This window comes from Cnephaeus nilssonii, assembly GCF_951640355.1.
Source record: "Cnephaeus nilssonii genome assembly, chromosome: 4".
Classification (NCBI taxonomy): Eukaryota; Metazoa; Chordata; class Mammalia; order Chiroptera; family Vespertilionidae; genus Cnephaeus; species Cnephaeus nilssonii.
This window is the reverse complement of record NC_137075.1, coordinates 70911421-70933243: the sequence shown is the minus strand read 5'-3', so window position 1 is coordinate 70933243 and position 21823 is coordinate 70911421. Positions and strand designations below refer to the sequence as shown.

General features: G+C 40.0%; 1 protein-coding gene across 1 annotated transcript in view; it reads left to right on the top strand.

Annotated features, from left to right (window-relative positions):
* The window catches only part of FERMT2 (FERM domain containing kindlin 2), a 66663-nt gene that overhangs the window by 43036 nt on the left and 1804 nt on the right, over positions 1 to 21823 (top strand). Inside the window, exons 5-14 of the mRNA XM_079768186.1 lie at positions 3175 to 3400; positions 3511 to 3613; positions 4747 to 4854; positions 8312 to 8446; positions 9124 to 9173; positions 11253 to 11377; positions 16775 to 16881; positions 16987 to 17208; positions 20774 to 20898; positions 21206 to 21347. Coding sequence (XP_079624312.1) covers positions 3175 to 3400; positions 3511 to 3613; positions 4747 to 4854; positions 8312 to 8446; positions 9124 to 9173; positions 11253 to 11377; positions 16775 to 16881; positions 16987 to 17208; positions 20774 to 20898; positions 21206 to 21347 — 1343 coding nt within the window. The remainder of the gene's footprint in view (positions 1 to 3174; positions 3401 to 3510; positions 3614 to 4746; positions 4855 to 8311; positions 8447 to 9123; positions 9174 to 11252; positions 11378 to 16774; positions 16882 to 16986; positions 17209 to 20773; positions 20899 to 21205; positions 21348 to 21823) is intronic.

The window sequence follows — 21823 nt, the reverse complement described above, 5'->3', positions numbered from 1 at the left end:
GTCTGGCCAGCCTGGCTAGGGGCAGGGGACATGGGCGGTTGGCCGGCCTGCCTGCTGGTCAAACTCCTGGTCGAGGGGACAATTTGCATATTAGCCTTTTATTATATAGGATATACACTGAGTGGCCAGATTATTATGTGTTCAGAGATCATAATAATCTGGCCACTCAGTGTACATAAAACCCTGGGTCATAAGGACCAGTAACTACCGGAGGCTAACCAACCGGAAGTTAGTGCTGGTCCCGCCCTCAGGCAAGTGGTAAGGGGCAATCAGGCAGGCAGGAGAGTGATTAGGGATGATCAGGCAGGCAGAGGGGTTAGGGGTGATCAGGTAAGCAGGCAAGCGGTTAGGGGAGATCAGGTAGGCAGATGGCCCCTCACCGGGCTGGCCCTGCCCCCAAGCAAGCAGTTAGGGGCAATCAGGCAGGCAGAGTGGTTAGGGGTGATCAGATAGGTAGGCGAGCAGTTAGGGGCAATCAGGTCGGCAGACGGCCTCTCACAGGGCTGGCCCCGCCCCCAGCAAAGAAAGAGGGAGGCCCAGGCCAGCCAAGCCATTGCACCCCAGCCTGTCACCTGCAGAGGGAGGCCACGGGTGGCAGGGGAGAGGGGGGCAGCGCTGCAGAGGTGGCAAGTAGTGGCAATGGCGGGGGTGGGGCCAGCTGCCTGCAGCCCGGGGAAGGAAAGCCCTGATAGGCCCTGATCTCAGGCCAGGCCTAGTGACCCTACCCGAGGGGTTCCGAATTGTGAGGGTGCAGGCCGGGCTGGCCTCTAGTCTATAATAATAAGTTAAGAGGCAGATTCTCCTATATTAACATATAGCATTACTCTCAGGAACTAATATGTTAAGGTAGCCTGAGACTGTTGTGCTCATTGAATTCTTTATTTCTTCTCATAGTTTTAAGTTATCTTTCAATGCAGTTCAGCAAACTCATATTTTGTTGCTAAGATATTTCCCCATCTAAGCTTGTATTAGTTTTCTGTTTCAAATATGTTTTAAATGGGGCAATCAGAAATAGAAGCTATTTGGGGTTGTCACTGAATTGAGACTTAAAAGGAGTTTAAAGTGCACATACCCTCTGACCTAGCAGTGCTGCTGGAATTGGGAAATAAGTACAAAAAATGTGTATTAGAAACCTTTTTTTGCAACAGCAGTGGTCACATCAGTAACAAAACACTAAACAAATAAATGCACACTATTGGGTATGGCTTAAATAAGTTATAGTTCCCTGGAGGCAGTGATTATAGCTGCAGACTGGCTGATTTATAGCAGGCTCAGCAACTTAATAGTTCTTGACATTGGACAAGTTGCTTAACCTCTTTGTGCCTCCGTCTGTTCCTCTGAAATGAGAATAATAAGGTTGTTGGGAACAGTAAATGAGTTATTATCATAGAGTGCCTAACAAAAATAAGAATAAATAGGAACAATGAAGTGATCAAATGTGAAGTGTACAAAGAATATGAAATTGAGAGAAAAGAGATTTGAGTGAGAGGCTGATTCTATTAAATGTGTGATTTAGGGGAATGTATTTTCTGCTTGAGAAACTTCATAAAGTAAATGATCAGTTCTCACTTTGCTCAAGTACCCTTGTAGTTTTTAAAGCTATGAGTAATATCCCAGTGTTCTTTTAAAGGCCTAAAAAGGAGAGTTCACAGCTTATTTTGTTGCTTACCTAAGTTTAACAATGTTCAGATTCTACAAGTAGCTTTAGTACTAACATTGGAAAAAAACGTATTAGGGACACCAAGTCAGATATCCTGTAGCTAGCAAGAGGGTTTTTTTTTTCTTCTTTTTTATTGTGTTCTCATCCTACAGTAGGTCATGACAACTGCAAAAATCTCTAGCATCACCACCACTTTTTCATAGGTAATTGTTTCTATCATTGTGTGGCGTGGGAGTTAGGAGAGAGAATCCTAAGCATATTCCTAAATCAGGTAAAGGAAACAGCCACCATTCTCCTTCCATTATCCATTAATAGTGTGATACCCATTTTATTTGTTAATATTACGACTACAGTCAAAATATAATTAACTGAGTTGGTACTTTGGAGGATAGGTGCTATCAGTTGACCAATTCAACAAATTATTACTTATGTAGCTACACTCCTAGCTCTTTAATACCAAGGAATCAGAAGATAAAAGAGACAATATTCCTTCAGGGTTTTTCACTGTAAAATGTACCTTTGTTAGCCTGTTTCCAGGGCAAAATTTTATCTACCCCTTTACTTTTTTTATTTTTATTATTTTTTATTTAGTTTTTTTGTTGAGAGAGAGAAAGAGAGAAACACATCAATTAGTTGCCTCCCACATACACCCTGACCAGAGCCAGGGATCAAACCTGCAACCCAGGTACGTGGCTTTGACTGGGAATCAAACCCAAGACCCTTCCATGCTCAGGCTGATGTTCTAACCACCAGCCAGGGTTACCCCTTTACTGTTAATATTTTGTTTGTAAATCTGCTGGAACCAGTTTAGCTATTCACTGGGAAAACATTAACATACAATTATTTGTGTGAATTAATTCACTTACATTGAGCTGTCTTAAAACAGGGTGTGGATGCCAAAGGTGATAAACATGGACATATTTGTTACTAGACACTTGACCAGTGCACAGTTTCAATTTTTTAATTGGGCAGAAAACTTACTGTACTTAGGTTTTATCTTCTAAGGTTCTTGACTCTCAAATCCACTTGAAATACGTACTTCAGTTTTTGATTCGCCACTAGGAAAAATCTGTTTTTTCTTTTTCCCACTTCCTTTTCATTTTCATTCTTTTGTTTCTGTCTTCTATTGTTGCCTTTCCTTTACCTTCTGAATTCCTTTCTTTCCTTTCCTATAGGCACTGATGTTCTTTACATTGGCCCTCTGAAAGGTGAGCCTTGCCACGATTAAAAACAGAAAACACGTTGGTCTGCTTTAGCTATATCCTTCACTTGCCTTCTGATTCTCTTGAACTGATCCCCCCCTCCCCCAGAGTTGCCATCAACTTAATTATATTCATTTGGCCTTGATATTATACGATCTAATGTTACACAAGTAGAGTGTTAAACTTAATTTTACATGTTTTCAAGACAGGTAAAGTAATGTACTAAGCTTTCTTACCATTATTGCATGTGTTAATTGAAAACTAAGATTCTGTACTTCCTACTTACTACCTATTTTTCATGTTGTTTATTAGGAAGCATATATTCAAGCCCAGGACTTTATAGTAAAACAATGACCCCCACTTACGATGCTCATGACGGAAGCCCCTTGTCGCCGACTTCTGCGTGGTTCGGTGACAGCGCTTTGTCAGAAGGCAACCCTGGCATACTTGCTGTCAGTCAGCCGGTCACGTCACCAGAAATCTTGGCAAAAATGTTCAAGCCTCAAGCTCTTCTTGACAAAGCAAAAATCAACCAAGGGTAAGTTTTAAAATCTGCATACAATGGAAGAATTCCTTTATCCAATCAGAGGTAGGAATGGTTTACTAAATGTGTGTTGCTTTGTTCCCCTGCCCTTGTTAACTGTCCAGGTGGCTTGATTCCTCGAGATCTCTCATGGAACAGGATGTGAAGGAAAATGAGGCCTTGCTACTTCGATTCAAGTATTACAGCTTTTTTGATTTGAATCCAAAGGTACCTAGGGTTTAGAGGAATTTCTTTTTCCTTTTTGTTTTATTCATTTGGATGCTTGTTTTTTAGAAGTTGGTGGGATAAGGAATGTTTGTAAATAGCAAATCTTGAATTCCAAAAACCCAAAGGATTAGACAAAGGCATCTGTCTTTTAAATAAATGTATTGTTTTAGTAGGTTGAAAGTATAAGTAAACCTTTTTTAAGATAATTTAATTTTTGGTTGATTTGTATTTTATGGGCACTAATTTGGTAAAAGAATCAGAATTGGTAAAGTTTGTTTTTTTTCATACCTCTCTTAAAGTGCACTTTAGGTTAAAGAAGCATTTCTGAAAGATTACCTTTTCAATTACTTTGATTTCTAATTATATACCCAAAGATGTTGCTTTAAAAAAAATTGTTCTTTAAGTCTGTGTGTCTTTCTGTCTTATAACCAAACATTGTAATATATTTTTACTCTCAACTGATTGCTACTGAGGCACTTTGTTTTCCTGATAAGATTTAAATTTACCATGAAAATACGGAGTATTTTACCCCAAAAAAGACATGGCACAGATATCTGGATCTTTTGCTTCCCTATCATCCATGGCGGGGAGGGGAGTCTCTTGTCTACCTTCTCATCCTTTTCATGCCTAGATTTGAAGTCTATATTTTAATGTATATTGTTATATTTTTTTAATTATTATATTTTAATTTTTTTAAAGTAAATCTTTATTGTTCAGATTATTACAGGTGTTCCTCTCCCCCCCCCCCCCCCCCCATAGCTCCCCTCCACCTGACTCCCCACCCCACCCCATGCCCTTACCCCCCGCCACTGTCTTCATCCATAGGTGTAAGACTTTTGTCCAATCTCTTCCCACACCCCTCAGACCCCCTTCCCCCTGATAATTGTCCGTCCACTCCCTTTCTATGTCCCTGATTCCATTATATTCACCAGTCCATTCTGTTCTTCAGACTTTTTATTCACTTGATTTTTAGATTCACTTGTTGGTAGGTATGTATTTGATGTCTTTTTGTTGTTCATAATTTTTATCTTTACCTTTTTCTTGTAAAGCTTTAAAGTGAATATTCAGAATTTTCAAACTTTTGAACATTAAAAGTGATGTATTATAAAAGAATTGTGTCTCTTTTGCTGCAGTATGATGCAATCAGAATCAATCAGCTTTATGAGCAGGCCAAATGGGCTATTCTCCTAGAAGAAATTGAGTGCACAGAAGAAGAAATGATGATGTTTGCAGCTTTGCAGGTAGTGAAGAGTATTGGTGAATGGGACATTTGTGGGGGAAAGGGTCGATGATCACTTCTAAATAGTCAAGTGGCATATTAATCCAGTAGCATTTTAATAGTGTTTACTTTTTACTATGTAGAAAGTGAATAGACTCTTAGGAAGGCAAAATAAATATTTGACTTTTGTTTAATATTTTGTTTTATGTAAGAGCTTAGTGATATACTTAATAGTTACTTTTCTGTATCCTGTAGAAGAACAGTTATCCTCCAACACCCCAGATGTATGTTAACCAGTTTTCCTTTGGGAGCAGTCTATATTAAAAGTCAGATTTCTGAAAGCTTACTTGCATAAGTTCATAAATAGTTGGAGATAATAATATTTATAAAGTGGGCTATGGGAGAAATAATACCTTTTAAGAAGATAAAAATTTAAAAACTAGTGAAACTAACCATAAATATCAGTAAGTATTTAGAGTCATAATCCTTAAGAGTAAATAGGCAGATTAAACCAGTGGTTTTCTGAATGTAGTTCTTGCATACCACCTGCTTCATAATTACAGTACGGCTTATTTTAAAAAAAAAAAGGTCCACTTCATCACTGCTACCCCCTTTGATAAAATAACTTTAGGGTGGCATCCACAAATCAGCATTCTTAGAGGCACTGAGGTCTGATTAACCACTAGATTAATCTTTCTTATATTTCTGATACCTAAGTAAGGCTTCAGTAAATGTTCTTAGATATGGTTTCACCTAAAGTATTGATTAATGCAATAATCAAAATTGTATTCCGTTATGAAAAGTTTTCACTATGATTTTTCCCCTTAGAACACAAAAATGCTCTTAATATCCCAAATGCTTCTGTGCACTTAGAAAAGTTTTCTAGTTAAGACTCAAAAATTACCCATTAGAGAGGAAGATCAGCTAATTTCTTTGTAGTTTACATGATGAAAGAAGACAGTGGAAATGAAGCCCAGAAAAGGAAAATCTGTGATGACAGATGAATTAGTTTAATCATATATTTTCTGGAGAGTAGTTAAGACTCTTCTATTGTGCCTTTGGATGTGATTCAGACTGTCTGAAGAATTTCTTGAATTAAATTCTGGAGCTATTTTATTTTGAAAGTCCCTCACTTGGCTATGACTTTCTACCTACATCTTTCTTGCTTAGAATGTGGGCTTGTAATTTTTTAGTGAGGATTTTGTCAATGACAGAATAATAATACATGTAAAATATATGGGAAAACTATTGATTTTTTTTTGGTCATATTTCCTTTTGTCTTTTTATTGTAAAAACTAGAGGCCCAGTTGCATGAATTTGTGCATGGGTGGGGTCCCTCGGCCTGGCCAGCGTTCGGGATGATCGGGGCCAGTGCGGGGAGGGGCCACGGGAGGTTGGCTGTGGGAGCACACTGACCACCAGGGGACAGCTCCTGTATTGAGCATCTGCCCCCTGGTGGTCAGTGTGCATCATAGCGACTGGTCGACCAGTTGTTCGGTCACTTAGGCTTTTATATATATAGATAATGCATTCTTTTTTAAAAGCCAAAATATTATAGTGTTTAGCACATAGTAGTTGCTCAAAAAGTATTTGTTGAATGAGTATTCCTAGACATATTGTCATAGAAATGGGATTATTCTGCAGCTTCCCCAAGCCAGTGTACAGGCGATATTCCATTTTAGTGTAGTAAAAAAACACCTCAGAAACCATAGATTTTTAATTCGTGGAAACTGAATATCCCAAAGCACAGCTCTCTTGGGCCATTTTAGAATCTAGATTTAATGAGAGAATTTAATACTGCAAATCCTTGAGTTGTTAGAAGCCTTCCCAGAGACTGACCTGAAGGCTTGAGACAGCCATCCAGTATCAGAAGGGGGAAACTTTGAAAGTATGGCAAAGAGATGCCTACTGTTTATTTCATGCATAGCCTACACTCTGAACTATTCTGTCTTAGGGGCTTCTGGTTCCTTGTGGTGTAAAATCTACAGTAGTAAAAAGAAAAAGTAATTCAAGTAAGAAGCTGTGGATAAAAAATGAAGTAGTTAATAACACTGGTTTGTTTTTTTAAAAAAAGTGGTATTTAGAGAGAAGGAGGGAGAGAGAAAAACATCAGCTGCCTTCTACACACTCCCTGACCAGGGATCAAACCTGCAACCTGGGTATGTGCCCTGACTAGGATCGAACCTGCATCCTTTTGATGGCACGGGACAATGCTCCAACCAACTGCACCACCTGCTCAGGACACCACTTTGTTTTTAAAGCATTTAATCGAAGAACTATTGCATCAGAATCACCTAAGGCACTTAGTAAAACTGCAGATTCCAGCTGAACCCCTGATTGACTGAATCGGAATCTGGGAGTAAAGCAAAGAATCTACATTTTTAACCTGCTCTCCACATGATTCTTATTATATTCTGACATTTGAGGCCACCTCCTGTGAGAGCTTCAGCCTACCTTATTCTCCATGATTTGTGAACTTGAAAGTTCCTACCACTGTAAGGATCTCATTTCAGCACAACTGAAGGCATAACCACAGACTTTTCATTACTGATTCACTAAATCTTAAAATACAGAGGAAAATTGATAATCGGCCTCAGATTCATTCATTAAATGTTCCCATGAATAGATTATATGCTGTGAATATACTTCAGACATTTGGAATGCTACTTAGGGCTTTGAAAGGTAACTGATTAAGGGGTTTAAGGTACTATTTACTTTTGTATAAAACCGCTGTAAGGTTTAACATCAAAATGTAATCGATCAGTAATAGTTGTTCTAAGTCACTCACCTAAGTGTATTTAAAATCATGACTAGTAATTCTATACCCAAAGATTTTTCTATTTACATAAAGGATTGTTATCACTACTCATGTGTATACATGTGTATATGTCAGTATTTATGGGTGGTAAACATTGTCTTATCATTCTTATGTAACAATATAAACAACATCTCCCTCTGGGCGTATTTTTAGCATTGAATTACGGAAGGGGGAAAGTGCAGCTTTAGCTTTCAATATGATCGTGATAACTAACTTCCCCTCTCTGGGTAATAGTGTGATTATAAGGTAATCAATGTTATTTCTACAAATGGCCTTATGCATATTCTTTTCATTCAGTATTTATTGGTTCCAGGCTCTGTTCAGGGAATAAATAGTGCAGTGGGCCGGGGGAGGGGGTCAGAAACCTCTGATGTGTAGAGCTTAGTGAAGGATGTGTTAATACTCTGACGCCTAGGCCTCCCATGAATTTATTTGAATATGCTCAAACACCCTATCCTTTTGGATAAATATTTATGAGCAGACTTAGGGCTTTGATTTCCGGTGCCGTGCCCTTTATTTTCCTACCATTCTAGTTCCTGTGTACTCTTATCTTTTCAAATTAGGTGATGAAAAGCATTCACTGTAGCTGTAGGTAATAATCTGATTTTCAAGTTTTACATTTAGAACGATCATTTAAATAAAATGTCATTTCTGGTTTCAGTATCATATCAATAAGCTGTCAATCATGACATCAGAGAATCATTTGAACAACAGTGACAAAGAAGTTGATGAAGTTGATGCTGCCCTTTCAGACCTGGAGATTACTTTGGAAGGGGGTAAAACATCAACAATTCTGGTAGGGTGAACCTTTTAACCTACTAATTTACTTTGAATGCTTACCTTTTTGTCAATTTAGGGTCTGGTGAAGTATTAAGGGGATGTAGAGAAATATTTAATGCTTTAGAGAGTTCAGACATCAGTGTTTCTGAAACTTTTAAAATTAATATTGTGCCTCCAATAAAGCTGCAGATTTTCTGATACTCTGCACATTCTCTTACAAGTAGTAGTAGAACATTTCTGCAGAGGAGAAGTTACTCTCAAGTCATGGATAAATCCATTTAGTGCCCTCCAAATTTGAAATAGTACAAAAAGAAGGGAGGAAATTTTTCAAATGTTAAGTTTGGTTTTATGGCTTTAAAGCTTAGGAATTAGTTATATAAGAAACACTTACCTTGGGCTGTTAGGATTTATAAAATTTCCACGTACAGTTTTAGCTGCATTAGAATCAACAATGTATTCTTGTGGGTTTTATAAATTGCCATTTGATCAGATTTTATTAGCTTTTTATGACATTTAAAAATGCCTTTGTACTATATGACCATATAATACAATTGTATCTTTAAAATCATTGTAATCTGTATTTTAAGTAATTTTGTTTATTAAGTAAGCTGGTTCTTGATATCAGATACCAAATATTAGAGTTTCTCATTTGAGGAAAAATAAGAAAAAGAAATGATTAAATTCTTTCCCTAGGGAGACATTACTTCAATTCCTGAACTTGCTGACTACATTAAAGTTTTCAAGTAAGTACGCAAAACAGAGGGATTCCAAATACTAATGAATAATAAATGTCAGTTTTATAGTTATATTCACATTATTGAAATTTATGTTTGGCCAGTCAATCTGTAAAAACTCTTACCAAATAGAACACTGCATTATAATGAGGAGAACTAACCATTTTTATCAACTTAAAATCACAATACTCATTAAGTTGTTTTATCTGGTAAATATTTTTCTTAAGGCAAAAAAATTAAAATAAAAAAGACTATAACCTAGGTTGCAATATGTAGATTGTGAAATGTACAGTGATATATCAGTGTAAAGCAACTAGTCTGGGCAAAAGCATAGTATATAACAAACCGTTACTGCCAGTTATTTCCTTGAGCCCTAGATTGTGTTGAATTCTATTCATTTTTTCATGGAACATTTTATAATTAAGGTTTCAGTGTATGTTACCTAATCTAGACTTTTATTTTTTAAATATATTTTTATTGATTTCAGAGAGGAAAGGAGAGGGAGAGAGAGATGGAAACATCAACAATGAGAGAAAATCATTGATCGGCTGCCTCCTGCACACACCACACTGAGATCAAGCCCACAAACCAGGCATGTGCCCTGACCAGGAATCAAACCATGACCTCCTGGTTCATAGGTCGATGCTCAACCACTAAGTCATGCTGGCTGTTAGACTTTTAAACAATCTAGATGTATTTCACAGAATCACGAAAGCTAGGCATTAAGGCAGAGGAAAGGAGGGGTGTGGAATCCTATATAATAAAAGAGTAATATGCAAATTGACCATCACTCCAACACACAAGATGGCCTCCCCCATGTGGTCAAAGATGGCTGCCCCCATGTGGACACAAGATGGCCAGCAGGGGAGGGCAGTTGTGGGCGATCAGGCCAGCAGGGGAGGGCAGTTGGAAGGGACCAGGCCTGCAAGGAAGGGCAGTTGGGGGTGACCAGGCCTGCAGGGGAGGGCAGTTAGGGGTGACCAGGCCGGCAGAGGAGGGCAGTTAGAGGTGACTGGGCCGGCAGAAGAGGGCAGTTGGGGAGGGCAGTTGGGGTTGACCAGGTCGGCAGGGGAGGGCAGTTAGGGGTAACCAGGTCAGCAGGGGAGGGCAGTTAGGGGCAATCAGGCTGGCAGGGGAGTCGTTAGGGGGTGATCAGGCTGGCAGGCAGAAGTGGTTGGGGCAATCAGGCAGGCAGGCAGGCAGGCGCGGTTGGGAGCCAGTAGTCCTGGATTGTGAGAGGGATGTCCGACTGCCCGTTTAGGCCCGATCCAACCAGGAGCGGGCCTAAATGGGCAGTCGGACATCCCTCGAGGGATCCCAGTTTGGAGAGAGTGCAGGCTGGGCTGAGGGACAGACACACACACACACACACACCGTGCACGAATTTCATGCATCGGGCCTCTAGTATAATATGGAATAAAAAAACATTTGCTGTAGCTAAATATCAAACAGTTCAACATACATAACATTTCTGAAATAAGGGTATGATTTCAGATGCTGCTGCTTCTCCCCCGCCTTCTTTGCCATTTATACACCTTTTTCATCTACCTGTACCTTTCTTTATCTACTCTCCTCCTGACTGCCCTGGTCTTCGTTATATTTGACATGGGAGTGGCAAGTTAAAGTCACCATTGAGCTACCGCCCTGAGAGACACAGGCACTTGCCTCACTTAGTCATGCGAGGTAAGCTTGCTCGTTCAGAGAGGCTCCGAGGCAGCCTTCAGACACCGTGAACCTGTGGGTACTGACAGGACCTAGGATATTTCCAATTCCTGACATTTACTTCACCTTTCTTTTCCCACCCTTCCCGTGTGACCTGCTCGTGATACAGTGGCTACAGCTATGGGAGTACTGGAATGTTGGCCCTGCCGTCTTCCTCCTCTGCCCACTCGCTGTTTGTGAGGTCCTCCCGGGCAGAGGGATTGGGAGCGAATGGGGCAAATCGGGAACAGCAGGATTGGATGGAACACACTGGCCGAGGGGAACTGATTCAGCAGATGTAAAACCTGGCCTTAGACTTTTAACATTGTGAAGCTTGGTGCTCAAACAAAGCATTGATAACGTTATTTCATTCTATTTGACACACAGGCCAAAAAAGCTGACTCTGAAAGGTTATAAGCAGTATTGGTGCACCTTTAAAGACACATCTATTTCTTGCTACAAGAGCAAAGAAGAATCCAGTGGCACGCCTGCTCACCAGATGAACCTCAGAGGTAAGCCTTGGGATGACCGCTGCTGGCGGTAGAATATCTATCAGCTAATATTCAATTCCCTGCAGTTCGCTGGGAGGAGAAGTTTTTCAGCAGTTTCTGCACTCCTTACGTACTTTCATATTTTATATGTATAACTTCGTTCTCGTCTTAGACTATTTCTGTTGCTCCTTCTTCAGCTCTCACCTGATTGGAGCGCTGGTTCAGGTGGAAGGAGAATTTCCTCTCCAGGTTCGCCGGCTGCTTCTACAGCCGGAGGACACCTGCTTGCCTCATGCTGTGACTTCTCTGTAGGGCCTCCGGCTAGTCTTGTAGATTCTTGATAGCCGCTCTCATTGTGATGTTGTTCACTAAAGCCACCTGGCTCACTTCCAGTTCAGATACCACTTCCTCTAGGAAGCTGTACCCCCTGGGAACCACTCAGATAAACCCCGTCGTAAGTTGAAAATGCATGTATACACCTAATCTACTGAACATCATAGCTTAGCCTAGCCCACCTTAAAAATGCTCAGAACAGAGTACATCCCCCCAAAAAAACAAACAAACTAAAAAAACACTGGCAAAATAGTATACTGCAGCCAATCGGTGGTTTACCCTGGTGATCATATGACTGGGAGCTGCAGCGCTGCCCAGCATCGGGACAGAGTATCATTCTGATCATTCTGCATATCACTAGCCCAGGAAAAATCAAAATTCCAAATTTGAAGTACAGTTTCTACTGCGTGCACATTGCTTTCACACTATCGTAAAGTCAAAAAATCATTTTAAGTGGAGCCATTGTAAGTCAGGGACCGTCCACACCCGTGGCACCGGCATGCTTGGTAAAGGAGGCAGTAGATTGGCGCCTCACTGCTCCATACTCTTTACCACAGAGGCTACAAAACTAACCTACATTTTCCAGACTCATTTCTAGATTCTAAACAGATGCATTCGCATGAGCCTTGAGTTCCCAGCCGCGTCAAGGGTTGGAGAGGCAGAGCTGAGGAAGGAGTGGGGAGCGGCAGGCGCTGGACCAACGCTGCTCGGCTCCCAGCTCCCGGCTCCGGGCTCCGGGATTGCCATGCAGCTGCACTCCCCCGGGAGGCCAGTTCTGAAGTGTTCGGGGAGTTGGTTATTCCTTTCAGCCCAGCCCAGACTCTTTGGGTTGCATTTTACATGTACATTTATTATACATAAGGCAACTTGGACAAAAGCACCAAAGAAAAAGGTCCCCTAATTCATTTCACAGAAATGATTCCCCAAATAATTTCACTTATCACTTAAAATACAGATGTGTTTTTCCTGATCTTTTTTTAGTACGTTGAACATTAGGGTATTTTTAGTATATTTTAACAAAATTTCCAAATCTCTACTTTATCTGTATTTGCCCAGTAGTTACCTGAACTGTTTTATAGTTATATGCATTGTAAAAAAAAATAATAAAAAACCTCTGTCTTGGGAAGAAGACTGCTATGCCTGAGTGTTGGAATTCTGTAATTTTCCTAAAACTTTTCATTAGTCTCCCTGCCTTTCTCTCTTAGTCACATGAATTTAACCTTGGGTCTCAACCAGTGTTTGTTACTCAGAATCCATGTTAGCTTTCTTCTTGCTCACCTCCTGAACTACCCAGGCTCAGCTCAGATTATCCACTCCTGAATCAGAGAGGAGCTCTGTCTTCTGGCCTCTGTCCTTTCTGTCCCTGTTATATCCTCAGTCTTCTCCCGGAATGACTGAAAAGTCAAGTCCTGGTGTGGAGAACAACTCACAAGGTGTTCTTCTCCCACCTCTCCCACGTCCTCCCAAAGGAGCACTTTGCCGGCACCTCACACTGAGGAAGATAACCCTAGAGAATCTAATGGCCAAGGCTCTGCCCTGCCACTAAACAAACCTGGTGGTTTTGGAAAAAATAATCTATGTGGACCTCAGTATCTCCCTCTGAGAAGAAATGAATCTGTTGGACTAGATGGTCTAAGGCCCCTGAGAGATATAAAATGCAAAGTTCTAAAAAATTGAGTGTAGCCCGGCTGGTGTGGCTCAGTGGTTGGTTGAGCATCGACCTATGAACCAGGAGGTCATGGATCAATTCCCAGTCAGGGCACATGCCCGGGTTGTGGGCTCGAACCCCAGTGTGGGGCGTGCAGGAGGCAGCCGATCAATGATTCTTTCTCATCATTGATGTTTCTATCTATCTCTCCCTTCCTTTCTGAAATCAATAAAAATGTATTTAAAAAATAAATAAATTCAGTTTAGCAAATATGAATTGAACCCCTGTGCCACAAACTACTGGGTACTATTGAGACATGAGCAAGAACAAATAGTAGTTCCAGCCCTCAAAATGTCTAGAGCATGTTGGGAAGATAAACAATTACAATTGAGGCAATAACTAGTACTTTAAAAATTAAGTAACAGGTCAAAGCGGGTAAGGGTATTGTTTCAGTTAGTCTTCAGGAATGGTGGAGAGAATTAGGAAAGACTTCACAGGGGAAATGCTGTTGGACTGAGGATCCAAAAGAGAAAACTCAGATCTGGGGGAGGAAGGAGGGGGCTGGAAAAAGAGCCTTCCAGGCAGAGACTGGTGTAAAACGTGCCTGGAGAAAAGCTGGGATGCAGAATGTAATCAGGAGATGGATACTTCCTCACAGCTGTTGAAGCTGGTTCTGCTAGCATGAGAGGAAAAGCAGGAGAAGTTGGCAAGAATTAGTGGATAAAAATGTTAAGGAGATTGTTTCTTAAACTGGCAGCAATGAAGTGCCACTGAAAAATTAACCTGAAGTGACAGCATCCATCATATTTATATTGGCTGCAGTTTAGAGGAATAATTTCAGATAGTGCTAGTGATCCAAGTTAAGGCTATCAGTACGGATGGAGAAAGGGTACAAATTCAGGAGATACTGAGGAAGTTCAATCCATAGACTAGGTGATTGATTTGGGAGGGGCCAGAGGGAAAGGACTTGTTTCTAGCTTGTGCAGTTAGGTGGATAGGGTGTTACTGAGATTGGGAAGAGACACGAGCTAAGTTTGGGGAGAAAGATGAGTTTAATTTTGGGATATGTTAAATTTGAGGTACTTTGCCCTGGCTGGTGTGGTTCAGTCAGTAGGAGCATTGTCCCATACACCGAAAGGTTGCAGGTTCGATTCTCGGTCAGGGCGCACACTTAGGTTGCGGGTTTGATCCCCAGGTCTTGTCCGGGCGTGTGTAGGAAGCAGCTGATCGATGTTTCTCACATTGATGTTTCTCCCTCTCTCTCCCTTTCCCTCTCTAAAAATCAATGAAAATGTCCTCGGATGAGGATGAAAAATAATCCTATATAATAAAGAGGTAATATGCAAATTGACCATCACTCCAACACACAAGATGGCCGCCCCCATGTGTTCAAAGATGGTCGCCCCCATGTGGACACAAGATGGCTGCCACAAGATGGCTGGCAGGTCAGGGCAGTTGTGGGTGACCAGGCCAGCAAGGGAGGGCAGTTAGAGGTGACCAGGCTGGCAGGGTATGGCAGTTAGGGGCAATCGGGCCAGCAGAGGAGCAATTAGGTGTCAATCAGGCTGGCAGGGGAGTGGTTAGGGGGTGATCAGGCTGGCAGGCAGAAACGGTTAGGGGCAATCAGCCAGGCAGGCAGTCGAGCGGTTGGAAGCCAGCAGTCCTGGATTGTGTGAGCAATGTCTGACTGCCCTCGAGGGGTCTCATATTGGAGAGGGTGCAGGCTGGGCTGAAGGACACACACACCTCCCCCCCTCCCCGCCCCATGCACGAATTTCGTGCACCGGGCCTCTAGTAATAAATAAATAAATTTGAGGTATTTGTGGGATATCTTTTTGGAGATAACCTGTAGGCCATTGGATCATGGGAGAGATCCATGCTGCAGATACTGCTATGGTAGCAGTTAGCATGAGTGGTAAATGTAGCCATTGGAATGACTGTCTAAAATATAAGAAGGCTGAGAACAGAACCTGCGGAAGACTCATTTTTAAGGGACTGTGCATATTAGAGGAAGAAAAGCTTGTAAAGGAAACAAAAAAGTGTTAAGATTATAGAAATAATATACAGTAGAAGCTAAGGTAAAAGTTGATTCAAAAAAGACACAGTAACTCAGCATCAAATGCTACAGAAAAGATAAAGATTGTTAGCTTCCCTAGGATTTAGCCACATGGAGCGGTGGCCTTGATTAAGAATAGATTCAGCAGTTTTGAGTGTGAGAGTCAAAGTTACAGTTATTGAGAAGTAAGTAGGAAACAAAGACACCTTTTTAAAAAATTGATTTTAGATAGGGGAAGCTGGGGGGGGGAGAGAGAAAGAAACATCGATCTGTTGTCTCCTGCACAGGGATCGAACCCACAGTCTTGGTATGTGCCCTGACCGAGAGACGTGAACTCAGTACAGTTGGAATTCCCTCTAGCAAGCTTTGACATGTACATTGTCTGACTTACCCTTACAGCATCCCTGTGAGGTAAAGGCAGGAAATTTGGGCTTAGAAATGTTAAGTAAATTGGTCATAATTATTAAATGGTAGAGAAAGCTCCTCTCCACTATATTACACTGGTCACTACTTGTTTATGCCGACCAATACCCCATTATCTAACTGGGTATATGTTCAGTAAACCTGTGTTTTCTCCTGGAAAGCTACCAGCTAATGCTTAAAAGAGTTGAATCACAGGGCTCTGAAGAGGCTCCGTATAGGACTCTAGCTTAAACTGGCTAATCCCCCTCACACACTTTTAAGGCATAATAAAAGTCTTTTTTTTTTTTCTAACCCAAACACAATTAAGTTAGAAAATAATTAAAGAACGATAGTTTAAAATTCCTATACATTTAGAAACAGAAATCCCAAATAACTAAAGATTCAAAGAACTGAATGATACTAAAACAGCACATACCAAAACTCGTTGGGAGTGCAAGTTGTGGTTTTTGGTCATGTCTTTTCAGTAGGACCCTTTCCTTCTCTTCGGGTTTTGTGGATTGTGAGGCCACAACCTCTGAGCCATTGCCTCTCTGGATTAGATCTCTCTGATTCTGCTCCATCCAAACAAAATCCCTGGGCATAAAGAATTCATTCCCTGCCCTGGCTGGTTTGGCTCAGTGAATAGAGCATCAGCCTGCAGACTGAAGGTCCCAGGTTCGATTCCGGTCAGGGGCATGCACATCCCCTGTAGAAGGTGTGCAGGAGACAGCTGATCGATGTTTCTCTCTCATCGATGTTTCTAACTCTATTCTTCTCCCCTTCCTCTCTGTAAAAAAATCAATAAAATATATATTTTTTAAAAAAAGAATTCATTCCCTGATTTATAGATTCCACAACAGCAAAATTCTACATGATAAGATGATGCCATTAAGATGAGGGATCCGTGTATTGGCTTGGGATTTCTTAAAAGTAAATTTAACTATTTTAATAATAATAATTATTATTTTTTTTTTTACAGGATGTGAGGTCACCCCAGATGTAAACATTTCAGGCCAAAAATTTAACATCAAACTCCTGATCCCAGTTGCAGAGGGCATGAATGAAATTTGGCTTCGTTGTGACAATGTGAGTTTTCCAGTTCCTTAGTGAATTATCCAGTCATCCTTATGTTTTATGCTCCAAGGACCCATCCTGACATCCAGCTCACACCTCGGTATTCCTTTTCAACAGGAAAAGCAGTATGCCCACTGGATGGCAGCCTGCAGATTGGCCTCCAAGGGCAAGACCATGGCGGACAGTTCTTACAACCTGGAAGTTCAGAATATTCTTTCCTTCCTGAAGATGCAGCATTTAAACCCAGATCCTCAGTTAATACCAGAGCAGATCACAACGGATATAAATCCTGAGTGCTTGGTGTCCCCTCGCTACCTAAAAAAGTACAAGAACAAGCAGGTACTTGATTCATTTTATTCCAGCTACCGCTTTCTGCTGGTTGGTTTTACAATTTTGTGCACGTACTTTAAATTTAGTTTCTCCTCTTACACAAAACTTTTTAGTCTTAATTGGAAGTCTAAATGTCACCAGGTGGTTAGAATATAAAATTGGAAATAAATAGCTTTCAGTCAGTTTAAATTGATAATTTAAAATTTATCATTTTTTAATTATTAAAAAAATATGGAACACTTCACGAATTTGCATGTCATCCTTGCGCAGGGGCCATGCTAATCTTCTCTATATCGTTCCAATTTTAGTATATGTGCTGCTGAAGCAAGCACTGTTACCTTTATCATCTTAATATGACAGCTAATGAGATAGAATAGTTGGGAGTATATTTATTCTAAACAACTTGAGGAAACCACTCTGTTAACAGGAATTAAATATGGCCTTAATGCTTTGTGTTCCTTAATTCATGCAGTTGATTCATTTCCCACCAAAAGCTATATTGACTCTTTTTGCTGTTGACGTTGACTTTTCCAGCTTTGGAAGTAAAATTTACAAGGTAGAGATAGTCTACATTTAAACATCACCTTTTCTTAACATTAAACAGTCAAAACCTAACCAAGGTTTGCATAAAATGGCAATATTTGGCAAATTTTCCTTGAAATGTACTGCTTTTGTTCACTTTGTTTAGAATTCCTTTCCTGGAAATTCATACTATAAAAGGATTGCTATTTAGGAAAATGGTTCTTCGGAAACAACATAAAAAGGTTTCTTGCAGGGGAATTTCACTTGGGGTAACCCCAGTGTTTTCTACACCAAACATCCTGCCATAAAAGGAAAAGCTGCAGTTTGGAGGATGGGGGTGGGGAGTGAAGATCTTTAAAATAAATATTTTATCTAGTATCATTTTGATCTTTTAAGAAATAATTTGGAAACATTACTGAAAAGGCCCAGAACAATTAGTAGTTCTCAACTTTAAATACAATGCTTATCATATGAGTCTAATGCCACTTAAGTAGAAATTTAAAATGTTTGGGAGTTTTAATCACCAAGTATTTCTTTAGGTTTCTGAGGTTGTGTAAGCGACATGGAAATTGTTTATCACACAGTCCTACGATGTGGGAGTAGTAAGGAATGGAGGAAATGCTTCCCTGGGGAGCTTTGTGGAATGTAGATTGTAAATTAAAAGGCAAAGTGAATCAAATACTAATTTACTTATTTTTATTCTTAGTAATTTCATTTTAAGATTTGAAAAGAAACTTGTTTCAGAAAGTAGATTCATTTGCCTTCAAAGGCAATGAGTAAATTCAAATCTTAGCAATCGTATTTTCACTATCAAGTATCAGTGGGTAAGGATCTTAAAGTATAGTTATCAAAACAGCCAAATTTGGGTTTAGGTATTGTTTTCTTAGAAATTTTTTAAATGGTAGGTTTTCGCTTTGAAAAGTTCTCAACACTTTATGTTTGACTGTCCTTAACTGGCAGGACGGCAGGGTGTGTGTAGTCGTAGTTAAGGATTTTTCTAGCCTGTCTCCCACATTGGCATCTTATCAGATGCACATTCTTCTTAAATATGTTTTTATTGATTTTTAGAGAGAGGGGAAGGGATAGGCAGATAGAGAGAATCGGCTATGAGAGAGAAACATCAATTGGCTGCCTCCTACACACTCCCCACTGAAGATGAATCCTGCAACCCAGGCACGTGCCCTGACTGGGAATCAAACCAGTGACCTCTTGGTTTATGGGTCTACACTCAACCACTGAGCCATACCAGCTGGGCACACATTCTCTTTTAATCCTCCTTTCCCTAACTAGACTTACATGTTGCTCTCAGAAGGTAGAGACCATGTATTGCCCTATCACTTACCGGGGTCATTGGACAAAGTGCTCAGTAATTATTTAACCTGTATAATCCAGTGGCCTTTAGGAGTTAGTTAGGAAGGTATGTAGGCCTGGGTTCATTCATCCCTACCAGGAAATAAGTGCATTGTTTTCTTTTGGGTCCATCATTATAGCCTTTGTTATATATGTTTTTTTAATATATTTTTTATTGACTTCAGAAAGGGCGGGAGAGATAGAAACATTGATGATGAGAGAATCATTGATTGGCTGCCTCCTGCACGCCCTCCACTGGGGATTGAGCCTGCACATGGGGCATGTGCCTTGACCGGGAATCCAATTGTGACTTCCTGGTTCATAGGTCGATGCTCAACCACTGAGCCATGCTGGTTGGGCTAGCCTTTGTTATATTTAAATCTATTTGAATTCTTCAAAGCTACATATTAATTAAACTTCCTATGGATATTTTCACATGAATATGACTCCCAAACTATTAACATGGTTTTATCCATGTTAATCCAGACTGCAATGGACTAATATGTTTATAGCGACCATTCCTAGTGTAGTGTATGGCATCTCTTTATTTTCCCTTCCAGGAAAAAGGATGCAAAAAACAGATGGTAATTGAGGTGTTTGTTTTTCTTGTGTAAATAGTGTGGGCCCTACCTATGTTATGCCTTCAACTTATGTCTGAAGAGCGGTGCATGGATCATGTTATCTGACTCAATCTGAGACAATATTGAAGGCTTTTAAATATTAATTTTGATTTTGCTACTAAAATAATTAGTTTTACCCTAACCAGTAAGAACTGGTACATGATGGGGAAAAGGTATTTGCTCTTTTAATTTTCTCCCTCAACTTTCTCTACCCTTAATTTTAGTAATACTTAACAACCTAGAATAACGTGGAGTGTTTCTCAGTATTCTAAATGGAAATAACCACTGCTTCCTCGCTCTCATTCTCATGCTTGCATTTACTTTGCTTGGTTTCCACCTACAGTAACTTTTGCATGGTTTTTGGCTGGAATTTTGGTTTGCAGGTTACCGCAACTTTTCCTTTGCTTCATTGCCGTTTTTTCTGATTGCCTTTTTTTCTTTCTGCTTCTTTTTTCTTTTCCTCGCATTGCCATCTACAGCCAGGCTATATAAGAGACTTGGTAAGTTCTCCTATTTACCAAAAAAAAGAATGAAAATATTAAAGCCCTAGCTACAATCTCCCTTCATGTATTTTCCTTCCATTCCTTATGGGAGTAGCCTTCCCGAAGTGAGTATAATTTAAATTAAAATTGAACTTTTCTAATGATTCCTTTGGAAAAACTTTAAAATTATGATGGTAATAAATATTTCTTCTATAAACTTGTCTTCTAGGTACTCATTCTGATCATATATCTTGATGCTAAATTTAAAACTTCCCGTGTATGTGAGGATTACAACATGCCCTTTTATAATAGTTATCAGACATGTGTGTACTTGGAATGTGTCGAGTGGCAGTTTTGTATTCCTAATAGTACTTTTTGTTTCATGATATATGGAAACTGAAATTAAGAAGAAAGATATCAAGGTTTATTTGGAAAAGTTATTTTACTAAAATTCCCAAATGTAGGTTTTTAATTTCAACTCTTGCAACATAGGATTTTGGGGTGGGACACATAGTTCAGTTTTTTTAATCTTTGTCTTGAATCTACCATGAAACAATACTGTCTACTGTTAAGGTGATGTTGATGTTCAATCATGTTTAGATAACAGCGAGAATTTTGGAGGCCCATCAGAATGTAGCTCAGATGAGTCTAATTGAAGCCAAGATGAGATTTATTCAAGCGTGGCAGTCCTTGCCGGAGTTTGGCATCACACACTTTATGGCAAGGTCAGTGGTTCTCTGAGCACCTACGGGTAAACCTCAATCTGTGCCTTTTTACTTCATCTACTTCACATAAGTAAATGAAACCTTTTAAAGCCACCAACTGAGACCCATTAACCTACTTTACAGTAAAATTTAAAGATGTTGGAATATGTTTTCTAGACTTATAATTTTTACATTAAACATTCAAAATGATTGCATTTCTGTTTTTAATTGTATAAGATTGGCACTATTTTTTAGAGCTAACGTGCACATCTGGAAGAAACACAGGCCAACATGTCCCCTCACCCCTAATATGTTTTTAATGCTGTAGGTTCCAAGGGGGCAAAAAAGAAGACCTTATTGGAATTACATACAACAGGCTGATCAGGATGGATGCCAGCACAGGAGACGCAATTAAAACCTGGCGTTTCAGTAACATGAAACAGTGGAATGTAAACTGGGAAATCAAAATGGTAAGCTGCAACGGTATTACTGGAAGACTGCTAAAAAAATTAGTAAATGTAAGGATAAAAAGCCCCATAAGTTCTGAGGATTATATGTACCTTTACCTCTTAAAGTATAAAACACGGTTAGGTATTCATTCCCCACTTAAACTTGCCTATTTCATAGCTAGCCCATTTATTAAAATTCTAAGAACATAATGATCTACTTGGAATATTGGCTTATCTTGTTTAAGGTTGTCTTTCTATAATGGATAAATCCCTTTCACTCACAATAGCAGCTACTCTTTAATGAATGCCTGCTTTGTGCCAGGCATATTAGATGTTTTACATTTGTACCCTATTTCTGAAGCTCAGCACAGCTTTGTGAGGTAGATGGATTGTCCCTACTTTCCAGATGAGGGCATAAAACGTAGAGGCCTAAGGGCTGTCATTGTCCACGATCACACACTTAGTAACAGAATCAGGATTCAAACAGTTGTTGAGGG